Source organism: Palaemon carinicauda, chromosome 2 (assembly GCF_036898095.1).
Source record: "Palaemon carinicauda isolate YSFRI2023 chromosome 2, ASM3689809v2, whole genome shotgun sequence".
NCBI lineage: Eukaryota > Metazoa > Arthropoda > Malacostraca > Decapoda > Palaemonidae > Palaemon > Palaemon carinicauda.
This window is the reverse complement of record NC_090726.1, coordinates 98657769-98678763: the sequence shown is the minus strand read 5'-3', so window position 1 is coordinate 98678763 and position 20995 is coordinate 98657769. Positions and strand designations below refer to the sequence as shown.

The following is a 20995-nucleotide window of genomic DNA, read 5'->3' as shown; positions in this document are numbered from 1 at the left end:
CTCCCACTGCGTGTGAAGGGCCTCATTGAGCTACATTGAATTCTAAACTTCACGGTTGCAGCCGCAAGGTTTCAAATCGCTCATGTGAAGCGAGAATACTTAATAAGCTTATGGCACCCTTCAAAAGACAGGTTTTCCCCCGTGCGGTAGCAGTGGTTTAGATCTTATAAAGGGTAGGCGTGCCTCTTCTGCTGCTATTATTTTAGTGACTAATAGGAATTGTCTTATTATTATTATTATTATTATTATTATTATTATTATTATCATTATTATATACTGTACTTAAGGTACATTAAACGTAATAAGATCATGATTATACAAGTGATTGTTTTCATTTTCTTATGTTACGTAAGATAAACTCTATTCAACCTTTTAATAGCGATCAACTGAGAGAGAGAGAGAGAGAGAGAGAGAGAGAGAGAGAGAGAGAGAGAGAGAGAGAGAGAGAGAGGATCGATCAGAGGTATGCAATGATACCGCCATGTTAAAAGAAATGAGGATGATTGTTGCTGAAATAATATTGCTTATTATTATTATTATTATTATTATTATTATTATTATTATTATTATATTATTATTATTATTATTATCATTGGGTGGGTCCTCCATTTACGTAGTTGCTTCTTCTTAGTTCCCTGTTTATTATATGCACAAAGAGCACTTACTTCTTCACGTCCTCTATCTCGAACAAACACCGACGGGCTAAGTAGTCTATTCTCTGATGCAGACGAACCGCGCGGTTTCAAACCGCTTGTGTGAAGTCATGCTCTTTGAGATGTGGCCATCTGCCGCACGGTTTCAAACCGCTCATGTGAAGACATTCTCTTTGACATGTGGGCATATGCCGTGCGGTTTCAAACCGTTCATGTGAAGAAATGCTCTTTTACAAGTGGGCATCTGCCGTGCGATTTCAAACTGCCCATGTTGAGACATGCTCTTTGACATGGGGAAATCTGCCACACAGTTTCAAACCCCTCGCGTGGAAGACATGATATTTGACATGTGGGCATCTGCCACGCAGTTTCAAGCCGCTTGTGTGAAAAAATGCTCTTTGACATGTGGGCATCTGCCGCACGGTTTCAAACCGTTCGTGTAAAGGCATGCTCTTTGAAATGTGGGCATCTACCGCACGGTTTCAAACCACTCTTGTGAAGACATGCTCTTTGACATGTGGGTATCTGCCGCACGGTTTCAAACTGCTCGTGTGAAGACATGATCTTTGACATGTGGGCATCTGCTGTGTGGTTTCAAACCGCTCTTGTGAGGAAATGCTCTTTGACATGTGGGCCTCTGCTGCACGGTTTCAAATCGCTTGTGTGAAGACATGCTCTTTTACATGTGGGCATCTACCACACAGTTTCAAAATGCTCGTGTGAAGACATGCTCTTTGACATGTGGGAATCAGCCGCACGGTTTCAAATCGCTCGTGTGAAGACATGCTCTTTGACACGTGGGAATCTGCCGCACAGTTTTAAGCCGTTTGTGTGAAGATATGCTCTTTGACATGTGGGAATCTACCACACGGTTTCAAACTGCTCGTGTGAAGACATGCTCTTTGACATGTGGGAATCTGCCACACGGTTTCAAACTGCTTGTGTGATGACATGCTCTTTGACATGTGGGAATCTGCCACACGGTTTCAAACTGCTCGTGTGAAGACATGCTCTTCAAAATGTGGTAATCAGCTGCATGGTTTCAAACTGATCGTGTGAAGACATGCTCTTTGACATGTGGGAATCTGCCACACAGTTTCAAATGGCTCACGTGAAGACATACTCTTTGACATGTGGGATTCAGACACACAGTTTCAAACTGCTCGTGTAAAGACATGCTCTTTGACATGTGAGAATCAGCCGCACGGTTTCAAGCCGCTCGTGTAAAGACAAGCTCTTTGACATGTGGGCATCTGCCGCATGGTTTCAAACCGCTCTTATAAAGACAGGCTTTTGACGTGTGGGAATCTGCCACGCGGTTTCAAACCACTCGTGTGAAGACATGCTCTTTGACATGTGGGCATCTGCTGATCGGTTTCAAATTGCTCATGTGAAGACATGCTCTTTGACAAGTTGGCATCTGCCGCACGGTTTCAAACCGCTCGTGTAAAGACATGCTCTCTGACACGGGGCCATCTGCCGCATGGTTTCAAACTGCTCGTGTGAAGACATGCTCTTTGACACGTGGGCAACTGCCACACGGTTTCAAACCGCTCATGAGAAGACATGCTCTTTGACACGTGGGATTCAGCCGCACGGTTTCAAACCGCTCATGTAAAGACATGCTCTTTGACATATGAGAATCAGCCGCTTGGTTTCAAACCACTCGATCGTGTGAAGAAAGGTAAGACAGTATTCCTCATCTCTTACATAGATTATGACCTTTATGCGTACATTCTGGAACTTCCCTAACTTATAATCCGTAGACCAAAGTGTTACGGATTCTATTAAATAAATATTCCTTGTTCCAGGTTCCCTTTACCAAATAAAATTCTGTGACATGTGGCATTCACTTAACAAATTTTCACGCTTGTAAGTGTTAAAAAACTTTCTTATTCTATTCCATCTATTTTCTTCCTTCATGCCAGAGTTGTAACCTTAGATATTCACATATCTCTTTTTGTAGTTCTTTCAAAAACTAGTGATTTGATTATTCTCAAAGCAAACAATTTTAGAAATAGGATACATTTTGTACTGCATGTAAAATTCCATACATTCTGTGTTGTTTTAATTGATCATAAAGTTTTTAATACCACTTTTCTAATAGTCTTTTGCACTTGACAGCACACTAATATGTAAGTGTTAGATATACTGTATATGGTAAAAAAAAATTATATCAAAATATCTTAAAATTTGCGTGTCCAATGTAGACAGACACATATAGATACATCCATGTTATACATATATATATATATATATATATATATATATATATATATATATATATATATATATATATATATATATATATATATATATATATATATATATATATATATACAGTATATATATATATATATATATATATATATATATATATATATATACGTCTGTGTGGTTATATGCATAAATGTTTATATACAACGAATGGTATTTTCGCATCTAGAAAGCTTAAGATTTACAAGAAAGGCGATTGTAAGTGGACGCTTAGACCATTTTTATTGTATTTTGATCAATCAAGCTTGCTGGGAACTATCCTTTCCGTCATCAGGGCTAAATCAACACTAAATTAACACTAATCAGTTAAATCAGTAAAATCTAACTCATGGTGTAAGACACGTAATAACTATATTGAAATAAAATTAATTATAATATGATTAAAGTAAAAAATATGATAATCAAAATAACTACACAGATATAACCTGAAACAGAATAAAAGAATCAACATGAAGAAGCAGGAAACCATAAAGCAACATAAGTAAGCTACTTATCAAGTGAGAAAATCCTAGATTAGAAATAGGGAAAGGTTCAAATTCAGATTGTTTATATAGTAGTTAAAAGATTATGCGGCAAAGGTCTGTTAGGCAATATGTAAATAACAGAGGAATTTGAGAGATTTGGAGTTGGTGATAGTTGTTTAATGAGAAAAGATGCAAGGGAAGATATGGAATAGCTATTAGGTGACTTGGCTAAAATGGAAAAAATTAGAATAATGAATAAATTGCTTGCATACATAAGCGTAATTACGGATGTTGGAAATTTCCTTTTTATTCAATGTACACTATGCAGTTCGATGATCAACACCTCTAAAATAAATCTTGGGAGTCAATGCAGCCTCGAGAGTCGGTTGAAAGAACCAACATTAAGTTCCCAAATGTCATTGGGGACAATTATACAAATATGCAATTGAGGATTTGCAACTCTGTTAGAGTGTCTTTAACTCTGAACATGATAGCTATTGGCTGGGGATTCTTGAAAACAAAGGATTAAAAGCTCTAAAATGCAATAGGTTACAAGAGTTTACTTTAAATGAAAACGGATCGTGACTAAAGAAGTTGCATTCAAGTTGGGTAAAATTTAAATTCTTAACCATTCACTTAGTAATGGATCATTTAGTAGGCCTACAGATATTTTCTAATTAAATAAATCACTCAAACTGCAAATTTCTGAGAATGTCTTCGAACCAGCTGCGAATGGGTCCCATCATTTGTTGTGATCAAGAAAAAAGGAATTGCTGAGAAACCAGAAGGCTGAACCTTTCTTGAGCCAACCTTTTCAAGGTTGAATATATATATATATATATATATATATATATATATATATATATATATATATATATATATACATATATATATATACATATACATATATATATACATATATATATGTATATATATACATATATATATATATATATATATATATATATATATATATATATAATTAATTTGTGTGTATGTGTTTGCGCATACGGTATATTTACTGTGAACTTCTTGCTTCTGCAATATACTGCCTATGAGATTTTTTTAGGTAGAGCATGGGTCGCGGAGGGGTTGGTGTAGAAAAATAATAAAGGCAAGGGGAAAAGATCGTTGGCCCATTACCATCTCTTAGGCGTGGGAGGCCAAGCGGTATCCTACCTTAGTGATGGGTGACATCTTATTCCTGTGTTGACGTTGAGGACACGTACAGACTCTCTAACAATCTTGTGTATATACCAATTGCTGATTTACAACTGTATTTGCTTATTTATTTTCAACCTTTCCGGATTTCTTAAAGTCCATGGCACAAAATTTTAAAAGAAAATCGTTTATAATTATTCCTAAGTCTCTTTATCTTTCTTTCTTTTCTAGGTTGCTTGTAAACGTAAACTCAGGTCTATTCAATATCAAAGATGTCATTTCCCATCATCTTTTAAAAGAAAGTTCTCCTGACGTTGACGAACAGTTTTTGAAACGTCAAATGACATGAAATTAATCAATCAATTATCGTTGTTTCCAAAAATCAATTTTGATAAGGTATATTTATGATCTTTTTGTGATGCACTTCCATGGCATGAGGGATCTTATGGCTTGAGAAAGCCGAGCCTTTGGCCCTCTCTACGGTTAATGCAATGACCTTTTCAATACTGATAATGGAAGAATAACCGCATTGAAAAAGACCCAGATGGGGAATAACACATGGAAGGTACTGGATTTTACAATTCTGCGTTTTTAGAAATGGGAGTCAAGAAATCAAAGAGGACATTAAATTAGATTTTCACCAGAAGTGGCTCGAGTACAACGGGTTTGTGTTGAAAGTGACCGAGATCTGTAACTGTGTGAATTTTAAGTATTCCATGCTTCGTGGGGTTTTTCCTCTTTGGTATTTTTATAATTTTCCAAAACTTTATCAGGACCCACTTAGAGAAGGTCGACCAGACTATGGTCCCTTTATTCTTTGTTTCTTTCTAGCCCTGTCACATGCGCCACAGCTCGCTCAGTCTCGGCCATTCTGACTTTACGATGATATTATTTAGTTGCATACATTTTGTTAGTTAACATGTATTAGGATAAATGTTTTTTGTATCTATGTATTCAATCCATATCCTAATATAGGCTAATGAAGAATGAAAAGTATTTTGTATAAATGTATTCAAACCATATCCTAACATAGGATAATGAAGAGTGAAAAGTATATTAGTTTTCAGTGAATATATCATGGACTTTTCTGATCAATTAAAGACTTATGTAATAACAGTTTTATGTTTAAGACAAAGAAAATAATGATAGATACAAATACAAGATCATAATCTGGTATAGTTTGTTTTTATTGATAGTAATGGCACATCAAAATATAAGAAGCAAACAGTTGTAAATCATAATCAATATGGACATGTTTATATATATATATATATATATATATATATATATATATATATATATATATATATACATACATACTTATATATATATATATATATATATATATATATACATATATATGTATGTATGTATATATACATATATAATTTATATATATAGATACATACATATATATATATATATATATATATATATATATATATATATATATATATATATATATATATATATATTAAAAATACTTACAGAACAGGAGAATAAGATACGACATATTAAGTTTAATTTCTTTCCTTTCTTGTCTTCCGTCAATTTTGTTTTTCAACTTCTTATTGAATTTAATGGCGTTGTTGAGGTATTGTATTCTGAAAATATACAGATATCTTGGCTAAAAAACATCAACTCTTCTTCCGGAATCTCCAATTCAAGTTCTCTTCAGCTTTTTCAAGTTCTTCCTCGAGTTTTTTAAAATAGTTTTCTTTCCACACGAAGACTTTGCCTAGGAATGGAGTTAAACATCTCTCTTAGCTTAGTTTATTGCAGAAAGAACTCTTAGAGGGAAATGCAAATATCCCCTACTTCTGAATTCAATCCCGATTTGTCAGAGGTATCACTAGTTTCATGATTGCCCAAATGTGGATATTTGATGGAATTTTGATAAACAACAGTATATAACCACCATCATGCTTCATAGCTTCTTTTCTATAACGGTATGGGCCTGTTTTTTTTACGTTCGCATCACCAATTGGCATTTCATTTTATGTTGGAAAATCCAAATCATTTACACAGTCAGGAACCAAATCTTTCAACAAGTCTTGTCAGACACATTTCTAACGCCAGCTTCATTTTTTTCTTTATTTCATTTACAAATATATTAGTCAATACATCCTCATTGCTGAACTCTTGAATTGAGTTAGCTTTTTTCATTTTCCATTCATGATTTCAACATGTTTGCCTATTTCATCATGATTTATATATACTATTAGTGGAAAAATATAACGGTTTTGGATATAAAGGGATTGCAGAGAATAGTTTTTCAATGTTCCTTTGTTCGTATTTGGTTCACAACTTGAAAGGTGAGAATTCATGTCGTCAGCATAATCGTCGCCGGCAAAATGATCTGAACATAAGACAGCAATTTTATGGTTTATTGTGTCTGCACGACGGCTTGCATTCTTCTACTTGCTAATTAACTCATCGAAATTTAAAAATAAAAAATATTTCACTCCACTATCTTTTGTTTTGGGAATTGTGCTTTAATAGCCGAAAACCGAGTAGTTACTCGATATTTTCCTTGAAATTAATCATTAAGTACAGTAAAATGTTATTGTCATTGGAGGGTATTAGAAAATAAAAGAATCTGAGTCAGGTCAAAGTCAGTGAGGCTTGGCGCAGTTGACAAGCCAGGTCGACGAATGATCTTAGTGGTTCCTGAACTATATCATCCATCTGTTTTTGCTCGTACTCAGAAGAAAATATTAGTTGAATTTAAATATGATATTTTAAGATAAAAGGTAAAGGTCTTTGGTTTCAGTTCCCTTTTCATTAGAATAGATGCTCACCAGAACGTCAGCCGGGGAAGCTCAATCCCCCTCTGTGGTGCCCAACCACAGCAGTGACTTCCCCAGTAAACTTACGGTCCTGAACGGGATTCGATCTGCTGCCATGCAAATGCTAGGCGAGCGCGTTACCACAGTACTAATAATTACTCAAAGATTCATCTGATAAGAACTGAATTGTTTTACATTACATTATCAACTCCAATATTTTTTCTAAATAAACTCAATTTATCTATTGTATATATATATATATATATATGTATAGATATATATATATATATATATATATATAGATACATATATATATATATATATATATATATATATATATATATATATATATATACATATATACATATATATATATATATATATATATATATATATATATAATACACGAAACACTGTTTGAAGGAACAGTATGACACAAACACTCTAGTTTACAAACATAATAATAGTTAAACTAAGCTGAGTCACAGACAAGACAAACAACCACAAGCCTTTTCGGTAAGCAAATTAAAGGCGTCAAGCACTTTTGAATTGGGAACAACACGCTTTTATAAATTACGTTAATGGGCAACATGTTGGGAATTGGGATTTTCAAACTGTCAACCTAATTCAATAGAATAGATAAATAATTCTTGGGAGACATTTAGGGGAAAATGCAATAGATGAATGACAAATGACCCTGTGAAGTTTTACATTTGTGACGCCGGTAAAATGGCAAATGCTACTTACGGGTAACTAATATACCAGGGAAAAAAAAGTCTTAGTCTGTTAGCATAGTTAGGTATCTATGACAGACAAATATTGTTGTTAGAAATAGCTGGTTTATATAATTTAGGGACTACCTACTGTAAATGCTCGGACCATTAGAATAATTCAGTTCTACCGTGAGACAAATGAAACGGAACTCTTAATCGATCAATATGCGAGAGTTAACACGTGCTGGACATTCTTTTAATAATTGCAATATTCGATTTACAAACTACATTTTCTCACATTGAAAAATTTGTCACTGAAAATTTTATATAAATAAATTTATAATCAAATAATCAAAGAAGCTTGATGAACAAGAGGGAAACTGAAGTAAATCTTGTTAATGCAGTCTTTGTTGCTTTTGAGGCACCAGATTGATTCAATGTTATTTTATAATACTAATACTCGTATAAAATTCCAAATATTTTACAACATTCGTTTTGTCTTCAACCTCAAACGTACTGTTACAAAAAAAAAAAAAAAAAAAAAAAAAAAACATCTACTAAAACAATAGAAATAAAAAATTTAGTCTCTAGATTTATATTATTGCTGATATATTTCATTCTTGCTTGGATATCAGCAGCATTTCAGGACCTTTGCCTTTGTCTTACACTTTACTTTTCAGGGAATATTATCCGGAATTGTGAATCAATTCTTACCAATAGTTGTGTTAATTTTTGCTGGTCAGAAAATGTCATGCTTTATTATCCTCTAAAGGTTTCAAGTGTCATCTTTAGTGTTTCTTCCCTTTAAATTTGTATACAACAATTATGTGGTATTCTGATTGGGTACTGCAATAACATACTTCCCAACAAGAAATGCCTCTCTTCCCCCTTATCGAAAAACTGTGAGAATGTTTTCCTGGCAACGTTTTCGTTGCTGAGTTTCTTAGTTAAAGATATACTGTAACTGTACCTTTAATTTACCCTTTACCCAAACATAAAGATTTATGTGCCTTTTACTGGTCTTCTATTATACTGAGACTGTTCCTCTGACCATAGTCAGTGATGTTTCACTAGTCGAGAAATTTGCGAAATGGTCATTACAAAATAATTAGACCATTTTATTGTAGTACTTCATCCTAATTAACCCTGTACTAAGGTAAAAGAACAGCATTAGATAAAGAAAGATAATTCTTTCTTGTTGACCATACCTTTCTGGACCTGCTGCGGACATGCCTCTAGTCAGATTCATTCAAAGGTCATCACTTTCAATGTGAAACTGATAATTGCCTCACCTTTTATACTCTAAATCCTTGTATATAATATGAAATAATTTAAAATATAGTGCAATATGAGACTTTCCACCCTAATAGATACTCTCCTCTTCGTTCCATTTGCTGGTTTCATTCTAACCCTATAGAGGACCGTCAAACCCTTTTCCCTTATCCAAATAATGCACTTGAACTTTTATTGTCTCGATTCACGCACCACCACCAACATCAACAAAAGGAGCGTTCTTCTTTTCAGAAGTATTACCTCGGCCCTGTTAATTGCACTCCTGTATGGAAGTCAATGCTAGCAGATGTTACAGAGTTAATGTCCTACAGTCAAGCCAGTTACAGACTCTCTTTCATTAAAAAACATATTTTAACTATGTTTGCTTTTTCTTCACTTATAATCCTCAGTCTAAAAAGTTTCAATGTCTTTATAATGACATCACCTCCTAGCTGGATGGCAAGCATTGGAAATGATTGCTTCAACTTTCATAGACTTCTAGGGCCACACTTTTCTCATCAAGAAAACTTAAGCTAGTTGTAGACTAGCCAATGGTCTTAAGCTCTATTAATCCTTTATTCTACATAATCCATTCAGACTTAAAAACCTTCTCTATCCTTTACTCCATTGTAAAGGAGACTAACCCTGAATCAATCTTCAGGCTGCATAGCTCTAAGTAGCCTAGCAGTTTATCTATCCTCTCAAGAAATGCTTCATAATTTTTTGAGGATCAAAGGGCACGAGGAGCCCCAGTAAATGTCTTTCTAAGTTATTTTCAGAACCTCGATTTTACAAACTCTCTAGTATTTAGGCTCTTTTCAGCAATTCCAGAATAGAAAGGATACCTTTACAAGTGATATCGCCTAATTGGTACGTTTCCCTAACCATCTTCCCACAAAATACCTTAAAAGTATTAGGAGAGACCGTTCTGCTTGATTTACCAAGCACGATGGCATTTGCATTCTAAAACGTATCGGAGAACCATAGCGACTAAGCTCTAATTGCAATCGCCAGAGATCAATAGTCAGTAAGTCTCAACATTTTGTTCTCACTTCAATAGAAAACATAGGTTCATCATCCTTCAGATGATTACAAGTGATAATTTCTCTGCATAATGTGCATAGCTCACATACCCAGTGCTAGACTATGCACTCCTTGGTAGATGGTTTAGGTGCTAACTGCCGTAAAGTCCAGAAACAATCACGATTATTTAGAAAATTTACAGTTTGAAAGAATTAATAATAATTAGATATAACAAAGTCTTCCAAATGCTATTATAATGTATTTAATTCCATCTTTACGGAAAAGTTCAATTTCCCTCTCAACTTGTAAACCCATATCTCATACAAAGTTATATTTCTGTGGATAATTGTTCAACTATTTGTGCAGTATTTTTTGTTCTTGTGCAATTAATTTTAGTATAGTGTGTATATTTGTACATGCAAACATTATTCTGTATTTTCACATATAATAGTGGCTAATAGTTTGAAATAATAGTGGCCAATGGCTTTAGAGAGTACCATAAAAACTATCCTTATATTTATATATTACAATATATGGCAGAAGGCAAATGAACTCCTTGGAATTGAGTCTTTCACAATTACACATACAGTGAATAACACTTATCATCAATAAACACTTGGAATAAGTTTGAAAAATACTAGTATAAAGTTTTTTTTTTTCTTGACTAAATCAACGGCAGCAATTGATGTTTTTTAAAAAGCCATACTTTATATCATCATATCGTATCTACCATATCTTCCATTATTCATGATAAAAAGAATTGTAACAAATTCTCAAATTATTATGAATCTTCTAGAATAAATGTCTAATTTGATGTTCAACAAAAATAAATAAAACTGATGCTGGTCTACATAACCCAAATTCATATTCATGTATAATCATAGAAGATAACATTTCATCAAAGTAAATAAATTTGTAAATAAACAGAAAATTTACATATTCCGCATTTTGACGGTGTTAAATGTTTCTTTTCCTTACAGACACAGTCTCCTTTGAAAGTCTAAATGACCTAACAAAGGATGGAGGAATCAGCTGGGATGTGGCTGGCAGAACTCAAGGTTCAGATACCCTTCACCCCAGCTTGCTCAGCAGCAGTAGAAACAATAAGAAATTGAGTGCCAGCAACAACCTCCAGACAATCGAAAGACCACTCCCATCGTTGGACATCCCTGAGAGATATATGGTGCCTCCAGAGGAAAATTTTTTAAAGGAACTAATATTACACTCTGCTGCCTCTGCAGAAACACGAGGGACAGGTGGTTTGTGGAAGAAATTAACTTCAAGTGATTACACCTTATCTGATTACATTTCTGATCAAAATGAATCAAAGTAAGTACAGCTTTTTCAGTATACATCGAGTTTTCTACCTTCTGGTGTTCGACAAAATGACGAATTTCTCTTTTCATGGATGGCAGTAATTTCAAGAATCGTTGAAAAATACCTGTATAATCATTGATTTTCTATTCCAGGTTTCCTACTGTAGATTCTACACTTACTAAATATTGGTTGTACCAAGAAAATTCACCACTTTACTTGAAACCCAAGCGAGTGTATCAACATCTCCCGCAACAGCTGCAAAAAGGTTTGGTCCAACCTAACTATAAGAGAGGAGATGGCACCCTTACGGAGACTAAGGTGGCAGCATCTAAGAAGTGGTGGGGAGGTCGCCCACGTCCAAGGGGCCAAATGGATCGAAGTAAGTGAATTATTATATCATGAATTATCAAATTGACTAAATCTAATCCATAGGTTTCATTAGTAACCTTTGAAGGCAAATGTTAACTCAACATAGAAAAGAATGATAATCAAGATATATTAACCCTTTAGCTGACAGTTAAGACATAATGAATATTATAAAAAAAAAATCCTTGTATGTTACTTTTTATGTTTTTTTCTAAAACATATTTATTCTTGTTAACTTTTTTGAAAAAGTGCACAACGTTGTTGCAAAGTTACTGCAAAAATAGAGGCTGTGCAAGCTACTCACCCAGTTTACGGGTAAAATACTAATGTAGCCCCCGTTACCAATATAAAAGTGTGAAAAAACTTTTTCTTCAAATAGCAGTGCAAAACGCAAAACGTACTTAACACTTTTTTCTGAGTTTGGTAAAAAAAAAAAAAAAAAAAAAAAAAAATTCAGTCATTAAAAGAAATTATTACTCGAAATAAATTCAATAGTAGTGCTATGATATATTCAGGTTTATAGAAAATATACATTTACATTACAATTCCATCTTACATTTACAAAGTAACTCATAAAAAACAAACAAGACTGAAAAATTATTAGTTAGTAGTTACTAACTTACCAAGGTGCCTTACTATTACAGATAACATGAACAGAATATAAAAATTATTTCAATAAAGAATTGAAAACACAAACAGGTCAAAATATTCTAGTGCAGCAAAAAAAAAAAAAACATCAAAATGACTGTCCTAAAGCACCATAAACATATATGATATCAAAATATACAAATACATTAGACAAATAATAAAAATGCAGAAAAAAATAAGGACCGAAGGTATAAATTTGTGTCATTATTTTAGTGATATTCTGTTTATGTAATTTATCTCTTAATTCAATGATACAAACTTAACAAAGGCACTTAGTGCAACTGGCAGTACCTGGATTAGAAGGGTGTGCGACTAATGCAATGAATAGGAAGAAGCAGTTCCAGGTGTCCAATAACCAAAAGACCACTTAGCAGATAGCACTTATCCATCGCATACGGTAGACTCTTTCATTCCTGGAACACAGTTTGCAAGTCTGTTTGTTAGGGACAAACATCTTACTTGGCATGCTGGCTTTCTGTCACCTCTTGGGCATTGGCTACTGTTGCAAAGAGAGATGCATCACTTTTGATGCTATGATCTGATTTATTGCAACATGTGGGATGTCGAGCCAGAAGATCGTGAGAGGTATCCCCTTCTCCTTTGAGACTTTCCAGTCTCTCTTGTACGGGAGCTGGGCATTGCAAGTAAATCACTCCATGAGGTACCCAAAGAACTTGATGTATCATCGTCTTGACCACGTAGGAGTCTTGTAGATGTGGGTCAGAATGTAAGTCTTGTCAGTGCCACCCATTATAACCCATTATACACCTTGATGAAATTGGGACAGGGAACCTCCACTGTCTTCTGCTGATTATAACAGAGCACTAAGCTCATTGGTGCCACCCCAGTATCAGACACTGCATGGCAAGAATCCCCTCAGAACTGTAAGCCTAATGTTTCTATCTAGGGATAGCTTTCGTGTCCATTTCTAGGAAAGATGAGAGCAAAGGATAACCAACCGTGTTGGTCCTTTTAGAGTACACATCAACAACCAAACTGGCCCTTGAGTTACTCCTCGAGGCCAATACTGGTAAACCAGTTGTATGCTTAGATATTAGACTGGTATAGTTTCTTTAGGGCCTTGACAAGAGTGATTATAGTTTTGCTGCTGACCTTCAGGGTAGACTTCTCCTCTATGAGAAGTCGAATAACTGGAGAAAATTGTTCCTCCTTGATAGTGTTATGCTATGAATGAAACCATCAATACTTGTCCTGCAAAATAGCTTGAACCCCCACTTGTCAGGCTTGCTTATTCAAAGCAAGCCTTATTGGCGTAAGGATCTGGCCCAAGTTCCCTTGTAGGCCACTATGAACTCATCCAGCGATGCATCAGTGTCCCAGCTACCTTCGTGAACTTTCTGGTTACAGCATTGAAGAGTGGCCAAATCTTGAAGAATAATGGTCTTGGAATTTTCATTGTTATTGAAATGATCTCAGCAGCCAGAATTGCATCCTAGTTCACTGTGATAGTATTCCTCGATGCTAGGCATATGTATGGTGGCCATGTAAATGATGCTGCCAATAAACACCGTCATTTCAGGGATGTTGGTGGAGAAGGTAGTGCTAACTTCCTTCTGGCTGACATAGAGGTTTGTCTGGTGTACAATGTCCTCCACAACAGACAGCATAAGCAGGGTCTGGAAGTATTCGTTGGGCAATAGGTGGATACTGGGGCATAGTGGACCAAGTCATACAGGTCAAGGTAGCTAATGTCGTTCTCATTCTACTCCAGGTCCTTGGGTTTGGCACATGTGCATTTTACCTTCTTAAATATGGCTACCGGGTTGCTTCCTTCATTCTCATACTAGGTGTCCAGCTCTCATAGATTCTCTGCCCTCACATGAGTCGCAGAAGCTGTTGAAAGAAAACAAGATAAGTAACTTATATTAAGAAGAAAATTATGTAAGTGGTATCTAAAAAACATCTATTAGGCTCATGAAAGTTAATCATTTAAAATTCACTCAGTAAACTATAGAAATCAGCAGTTTTAACTCACCAGATTTAGGTTGGGGTAACAGCTCCTCCCTTATAACGAAGATGAAATCAGGGTCAAGGGTATCTTCATGTATAGCTTCTAGGAGTCCATCATCTACCTCGATTTCACTATCATATCCATAATTGGGGGTCATCCATGTGGGTTTGGCACCCTCAGAGGAGTAAAAACCTGTTGTTGGAATCTGAAAAAATGAATCATAATCGTCACTGAAATAAGGAAAAATGAACGAGAAAATAGTACATATCACTAGGTTAGCCTAACATAACAATAATTAAAAAATATTTTCACTATGATAATCTGTATTTTGATGTTAATCAGCACCATGTGGCGCAAAATGAAAATGAAGCCCTGCTTATTTTCTTTATATCAAACACTTCCATAATAACAAAAGCACTACAACGCACTATATATCACTAGGCAAGCCTAACATAAGAACAATTTCTAAATATTTCCTCTAAAATAATTAATAATTCCATGTAAATGTGTACCATGTGGCCCACAATGAAGCCATATAAACAAAGCATATTTTCTCAATTTACGTAAATGAGCGACACTTATATAACAAAACAAAATACACTACAAAGCACTGTATATCACTGGCTAGCCTAACAGAGAAGCAATTTCGATATATTTCCACTAAAACAATCAATAATTCAATGTAAATGTGCATCACAGTTCCCATAATGAAGCCCTATTACAGTACATTGTATGTTTTCCTAATTTTTGGTAAATAAATAACACTTACATAATATAAAATTCACTACAAAGCACTACATATCACTTGGCTAGCCTAACATAACAACAATCTAAATATGTTTCCACTATAAACATCAATGACGTAATATAAATGTGACCCATGTGGACCTCAATGAAGACTTATGTACAAAGTTTATATTTTCCTAATTATTGATAAGTAAAAGAAACTCTCAAAGCTAAAATGCACTACAAAGCACTATTTATCATAAAGCTATAGGCTACTCACATAACAATGTTTCCACTATAATCATCAGTAATTTAAATTAAATTTGCACAATGTAGGCCATAATGAAGATCACATGTTTCCCCATAGCCGGGGAAACAGCCCTTCTGAACATAGCATGATTTATCTATATTAAGTTTTCAGAGACTTACCATGATCAATAGCGGCGCGGGGTGTCAAAAAGTAGGAGAAGGTCTTGGTAGATAGTAATGCTAAAGGGTTTGAACAAACACCGACTCACATTGTCTGCGTTTTTCATGAATGTGCAAACTATAGCACGCTCTATTTGCCAAAATACAGACTTTAAGTGTGCGCCTATTGGCTGAACCAATATGGTGTACATTGGTTGCACTCATTAAACTTGTAAAGAAGGTGAAGAATGCATTGCAAGTGGCTTTCTTAAGGGTTGAAATACTGATTTTAAAGTCTTAGCTATTTTGTATACATCCCCTGATCTTGAATGGGCCATAGTGATTATTACTATTATATTCTTGAAATTACAACCGTATTTGGAAGATTACAATCCATCTCGTCAAACAGAGGAAATTGAATAATTAATTTGTAGTGTAAAAAAATATGAAAATATCTATACCCTATCCGATAACAATGCTTTATTACAGTCTAACCATAAATGATAATGAACTTAACTGTTATGTAAAATAGCGATCATTATCAAACCATATTTGTAATCTAACTCGTTTGACTAACCTGGTTTTATTCTGTTCATAAGCCTCTACCGTTAAAGAATTCTCCTAACAGCAGACACTAACCAACGGTACATGTGAGCAGATTTGCTGACTTTTGATGTTATGCAACATGCTTGAAACTGGACACTCCTCAAAGTATTACAGATGGGCTCTCTCAGTATCTCTATTTCGTTCTTTCACAAGGAGATTATGAAATTGAATTCTATAGATGATATTCAATTGGCATTTCACGCTAGTTTCTGTTATCACATTTTTCAAAAATTTTAGAAAAATTATTGTGCCATTTTGGGCGCACAAACTTTTCTCTATAGAAATATATGTAAATATGGTGTAAAAAGATATTGATACTTGTTATTAATGCAATTTCAAATACCCCCTGTAAGAATTGTTTAATTAGATTTAAGAGCCGAATGAGTCAATAATTCAACCATGCTTACAAGTTTTTGATTGAATTACAGAAGTACAGTATTACTAAATTTATTATTGCCTGAAAATAAGAGAGAAAAAACTAATTGAAAATAAATTTGTTGTTACTTATTGTGGCATGTTAGTTTGTGTTACTTTGTGCTGTAAGCGTATGTTTCTTTACTAACTATTGTCCCAATCACGCGCTTGCCTTTATTATGGTATTCATAAAAATGATATTAAGTTTAATTGCCAGAGATTTAACGGCACTGGGAAAAGGTTTGTAATACACTTAATCAGGAAGAGTTGACACGGAAACTCGCGTCTCCAGAGACACAAGTTTTAAATACAAACTAGATGCCAGTATAGATTACATTCATATATATGCCTCAGTTATGGAAAAAAATTAAAATTTGTACATTAAGTATTTCTTCTTTCACTGGGTTTTCTGCACCCAGGCTGGATGTGGGAGTGAATGAGTATTTAGAAGAATTTGACAAGTCATTATTATGATGGTAGAAAAAGTTAAAGTTAATGCACAAGCAAAGATAAAGTCGAATGTAAAGCCAAGAGGGTAGGGAACTATGTCTACAGGAGACATGGGGACGTAGCGTCACTTTTGTCTCAAACTCTAACCATAAAACTGCTTCAGCATGGTAGGGTGGCCTTATATTCTCTCCCTGAGCTAGGCTAAAGCACTCCACAAAATTTGTTGCTCCGGTTCTTGGTTTGAAATCACCACAGGTCATTCAGCTGACTCTTTGAGAAATCAGCTGAGGCAATACGCCACTCCTCTTGTTCGGTATCAACCTGGGTGCACAAAAAAGGGGGAGAAGTGGGTGAAATCAAAACATTTTTAACCAACTTTTAGCCGGTAAGCTGAGGCATGAAGACCACTTCCAATAAGGCCTCAGGACATTGTCCCCCGACCTAGATTTGTTTGTGATATTCTCTGCGACATCATACTATTTTGTGGTTTACAACTTATTGAGAGCTGTGTACTTGCCTTTAAATTGACAGCTCCAGTCCTGCTACTTTTCATCCATCATTATCATAAACTTCCTGATTAGGTCATCTGAAATTCTTAACATTTAACCTAGAATCAGTATCTGCCTTATTCAAGTAGGTAGGTAGGTAAGTAAACCAATTTGAGAGAGAGAGAGAGAGAGAGAGAGAGAGAGAGAGAGAGAGAGAGAGAGAGAGAGAGAGAGAGCAGTTATAGCCCTTCATTATGTCTTATAGCAGGCTGATAAGGAGCTTAACGGAAAGACGAGCTGGATTTTACTGATTTTATTAAAAGAACATAGCAAGCTTATAAACAAATGGTTAAGGATAACATGGCATAAAACTTTAACAATGTGAAACATGCAATGACAAACTTAAAATTGTGTTTCTATTGTCACTGCGGGAGAGAGCCAGAGATATATAGAGAAGGAAAAGAGCCATAGCATTAGAGTGTATGAGCTTGTCTGAAATACACATGCAGTATTTGGCTCCTCCACTAGAAAAATTCATACATGGGAAATAGGGCACCTGACCTAGAGAGGCGAACTCTAGGCACGTCATCTTGCAGGTGATACACAGGTTTTAAGAAATAAATGAAGATCCATTCTTCTTTGCCACCAATCTTGATTAAGAAAGCCTTCAGTTTACAATGGATAACAAGGAAAAGACCTGTGTAAGCAGGTGTCAGCAGTGGGTAGCAAGTGTCGGTGCACACAAAGACATGTGCTGCGGTGTTCAAATCTTTTGGTACAGGTCACTTTCATGGGGGCTTGTAAGTTTGGCGGCAGCGAGTAAATTTCCCTACAATGTAACGTAGGCACTGGAGATTGTCAGAAGAGGCTCCAGACGAAAAAAATTCAGGAGGGACGACAAATGGGTTGCCATACACCATTTCAGTGGCTGAGATATCCAGGGTGTCCCTATGAGTGCTCCTCAAACCAAGGAGGACCCAGGGTAAACTGGTTGAAGTCATTGCAGTGAGACATCAGAGCTGCTTTGAGGGTGCGATAAAAATGTTCAATCATTCCGTTGCCTGCCGGGTTATAGGTGGTTATCTGATGTAGTGGGATGCCCAAGAGATTCACTAATGATGTCCACAATTGAAAGGTGAAAGTGATACCCCTGTCATAAGTAACATGCTCAGCAATACCAAATATCGCTATCCCCCCTAAGAGTAAGGTGGATTTATGTGAGGCAGATGTTACAATTTGCATTGCGATGTTTTTAGGCCAATGAGTGAGGCAGTCATTGTCAATAAATAGGTAACAGTGTCCTTGTGATGTGTTAAGGCGCCCTGCTACATCAACGTAAATATGAGCAAAACGATGCTGAGGTTAAGGAAAGGAGCCCATTCCTGAATCCCTGTTTCGATGTACTTTTGAAGTTTCACATGAAGTACAGGTGTAGACCCATTCCTTAGCATCCCTAGTAATGCCATGCCAAATGAACTTTATCTTCAGTAGCTGTGCAGTACATTGGCATGAGGGATGTGAAAGGCCATGAATGAAATCAAACACCTGGAGTGTGCGCAACCTGATAGATATGCGCACACAGATTCAACCCTTCCCAACCCAGAGGAACAGGAGTTATATTGCATGGGGGCAGATATCTGCGGCCGTGGCCTACCAGTATTGGCATCACAGGGGAGGGTGGCGTTGGAGTTGGTGAGGGTAAAGTCTTCCTAACGGAGGAATGTGCAGGATGTCCTGCAGGCTTGGTACTCTGGATCTTTTGGTTGGGCTTGTAATCCAATAACAGGTGTATGGCATCCAATGGGTTTCTTGACGGGTCATCGGCAACGGGATTCAACGTCCCAGGAATGTGTTGAATGGTGAAGTTGTATTCAGCCATGGCGGAGAGATGTCGGCATTGACAGGCAGACGGCATTGGACTATCGAGCAAAGGCGTGCACCAGGGCATATGGTCTGTCGAAATAGAGTACCCAGATTCTGCCTTGGACAGTTTCCTACTGAAGAAGGCTAATAGGCAGGACAAGCCGTTGGCTACTTTTTCAAGTACTGGACCAGTAGCCACGTCGATGGCATTGATGAAGAGAAGAGAGGAAAGAAAACACAAGTATGTCAACCTTGTAACATACGCAGAAGGGGAGGTCCACTAAGATGCCATTCATGAGGCATTAAAAGCTGACCCCAGCATCACAAAGGACAAAACAAGAATAATTCAATGTGTATGTGCTGAAGGGGTGGTGATGGTAGTTTTGAGGATGCTCAGACTCCTATAAACCCCACAAGGGCGTAGGAAGCCATCCATCTTCAGGACGATGTATAGGGGTGATGACCATGGGCTTGAGGCTTTTTGGCAAAGGCCCATTTCTTCTATTTTAGCGCATATTTATTTAGTGGCTGGCAGATCAGGAGCCATATGCTTAAATCTGGCAACCACTAGGGGTGCCGTCCTATTGATATGGAGATAAATACCGTGCTTTATGAAAACTGTGGGCATTTGGCAAATTCTGGTCGGAAAACTTTCGAACACGGCGTGAGGAGATGGGCATAGGCATCCGTGAGTGCGAGGTTGGAGGGGGGAGGTTGCAGTGGTGTTGATAAGTATGAGTTTGTGTTGACTAAATGTCAATGTGCCACATGGTGGAAATGGGCAAGGAAATCCACACCGATTATTGGCAATGTGACGGTAACGAGAAACTTCCAATGGTATTTTGTACTCCCAAACAATAGTGTGAGCATCTCGTACCTGTGGGTGGGGATTCGTTGACAGTTACCAGGCAGGCATCAGCAGGCTTAGACAGAAAATGTCGTGTCCTGGAAAGTGACATTGGTAGAAGGGAACAGCAAGCACCAGTGCCTACCAAAAACTGCACATCAATACCTGTATCATTTAAAATGAACAGAATAGTGACCAGGGGAGGCCACCACCACAATAATAGCCTATTTACAAATATTTTGCCCATTGACATTAGTCCGCACATTTCATCGCTGCAGCCCCAAATCTTAAGTGGTAGTAGCATAACTGCAGCTGATGGACGTCAGGTAGTGGCTGTAGAAGTCGTTGGTTAGGGCGGGAGAGAGGGGTGGCTTTTGTGGGTGGTTGGCAGCTTTGTCACCGCTCGAGAACATCATGGGACAGGTGTCTATGTCCTACCACATTCACATCAGGTTCGGTCAGTGTTGAATAGTTATCCTCTTCATCAGGAGTGGAGACACTGATGGAGGTCCTAAAGGTGGTGAAGTGGTTGTCCAAA

General features: G+C 36.3%; 1 protein-coding gene across 2 annotated transcripts in view; it reads left to right on the top strand.

The window, feature by feature from the left end:
- LOC137619184 (uncharacterized) overlaps positions 1–20995 on the top strand; it is an 814382-nt gene that overhangs the window by 779106 nt on the left and 14281 nt on the right. For both annotated transcript variants that reach the window (XM_068349372.1, XM_068349377.1), the window contains exons 4-5: positions 11333–11681; positions 11822–12048. In XM_068349372.1, the coding sequence (XP_068205473.1) occupies positions 11333–11681; positions 11822–12048 (576 nt within the window). The remainder of the gene's footprint in view (positions 1–11332; positions 11682–11821; positions 12049–20995) is intronic.